Source organism: Galendromus occidentalis, unplaced genomic scaffold, assembly GCF_000255335.2.
Source record: "Galendromus occidentalis unplaced genomic scaffold, Mocc_1.1 scf7180000077176, whole genome shotgun sequence".
NCBI lineage: Eukaryota > Metazoa > Arthropoda > Arachnida > Mesostigmata > Phytoseiidae > Galendromus > Galendromus occidentalis.
In genome coordinates this window covers 2,141-3,957 of record NW_003805164.1, presented here as the reverse complement: position 1 = coordinate 3,957, position 1,817 = coordinate 2,141, and the positions used below count along the sequence as shown (strand labels likewise).

The window sequence follows — 1,817 nt, the reverse complement described above, 5'->3', positions numbered from 1 at the left end:
ACAGTTGAGGAAGTCGTCATCATATTCGATTCCTTCTCGGTTCAAGGTGTCTTCAATCTTCTTTTTATTCAAGTGCGCAAGGGCTTCGTGAACAGCTTTTAAGCTTACCGTGGCTTTGGAGCTATAGCTTGTGGTCTGCAGACACTTGGGTTCACCTTTGTCGATGTCGAGAATATAAAGTCCTTCTTTACATTCAGCGACTGCCCTACCTTGACCGGTTGAGATCAGGGTCCTCTCAGGATTCATAGAGACTTTGTAGCCACATTCTGTCAATTTGCTGACAGATATCAAATTAGTATTCATGTCCGGGACGTATAGAGCATCTCGAAGTTTGATATTCACCGATTTGTTTCTGCGTCGTACAGTCAGCAATGCAACACCGGATCCGTGTGCTGTCAGGATACTGTTGTTGCCGAGCTTGACTTCTCGAGATGACGGCACAGGGTCGAGATCAGTGAAGAAACTCCGGTCATTGAGAACGTGGTGAGAACTGCCTGAGTCAACAATGAAATGGACTCGGCCATCAGATTTACTTCCCTTTGTTTCTTTAGAGTTTTCGGTCAGAAAAACTCTTGCCACGTTCGCCTCAGGTTTTCCTTCTTGTTTGCCTTTCGGTGCTCTCTTCTGAGGTCTTTTCTTGGTGCAGAACCTGGAGGAATGCCCAACTCCGTTGCAAGTCCAGCATCTTAACTCCGTGGTTCTGGAGTAGGACTGCATTCTCCGGGAGTTGGTGAGTTGCCTTTGAAACTGTTGCCTGGATGGTCGCCGTCTTTTCTTAGTTATGTGTGTCCTTGCCATGAGGACGGTCACATCATTCACGTCTCCGTTTTCAGTCTTCTGACGTCGAACCTCATTCTTTATGAGCCCATAGAGTGTTTCCAGATCCTGATCAGTGCTTGGTCTGGAAGTCCAGGATTGCTTGAAGGAGGACCAGGTATTAGGTAGTGAGCCTACTAACCTTGTCGCTAGAACAGATGTGCTCAGTGATTCTCCGACTTCAGTCAGGCCGTAGGTTATGGACTTGTAGCGTTGAATGTTTTCTTGAGCGCTGAGGGATTCGTTGTATTCGTAGTTGAGCCAAGTGTCCAGCGCTTGTTGTTTGAACACACCAGTGGAGTGAAGGAAGTGATCCTTGATTTTGGTCCACATGACGACGGCACTGACTGTCTCAGAGTCACCATAGAAGAGTTCGAGTATGATGTTTGGGTTGACGATGTTGAAAAAGACAGTGCGAGCGTTACGGTTTCCAGTGATGTACTTAGCGTTCTTTGTAGCATCTTCATCTGGTACGATCTTCTCGGTGATGACTTCCCACGCGTATGTTTCTGCTTGCATGAGTCCAGGTACAAGAGTCTTCCACGTGAGGTAGTTGGCGCCATCATCTCGGAGGACGAGCGCAGGGTTGAACCGTATCTTCGGGGCATCGTTTCCGTCGACGTTCAGCGTAATCGCTGTAGTCTCTTGCGGTGGCATTCTAGAGTTGAGGTCTATCACTCACCTCGCTGTTGCAGAGCAAACTGAGTCCTTTTTGAGCATCGTGCTGATAACGAATGTTGGCAAAACCCTGTTAGGAGTTGTCCTGTATTGAGCACACTGAGTGGGTTTCAGTCGGCAGGGGCTCAGTTCGGATGAATTGAAGTTGGGTAGCACGGTGATTGGAGCAGCAGCGGAGCGGGTGAAGTCTAGGGAAGCAGGTCTCTGGAATAACAAGGCAACTGGATGCGGGTGACAGACTGATCTGTGTTTAACACTTTATTTCAGACAGCTTATATAGGGAGGCAAAGGGCTATTTTAGACAAAAGAACACTGACGATCAT

The 1,817-nt window shown here is 47.8% G+C and overlaps 1 protein-coding gene across 1 annotated transcript; it reads right to left on the bottom strand.

Annotated features, from left to right (window-relative positions):
• Nucleotides 1-108: 108 nt before the first annotated feature.
• On the bottom strand, nucleotides 109-1,473 carry LOC108863978 (uncharacterized; the record flags this gene model as incomplete). The annotated part of the gene is made up of 2 exons (XM_018638786.1): nucleotides 959-1,473; nucleotides 109-649 (listed from the first exon to the last, which is right to left on the bottom strand). Coding segments are annotated over exons 1-2 (1,056 nt in total), but the record flags the coding sequence as incomplete, so codon positions are not given.
• Between the last annotated feature and the right edge of the window lie 344 nt (nucleotides 1,474-1,817).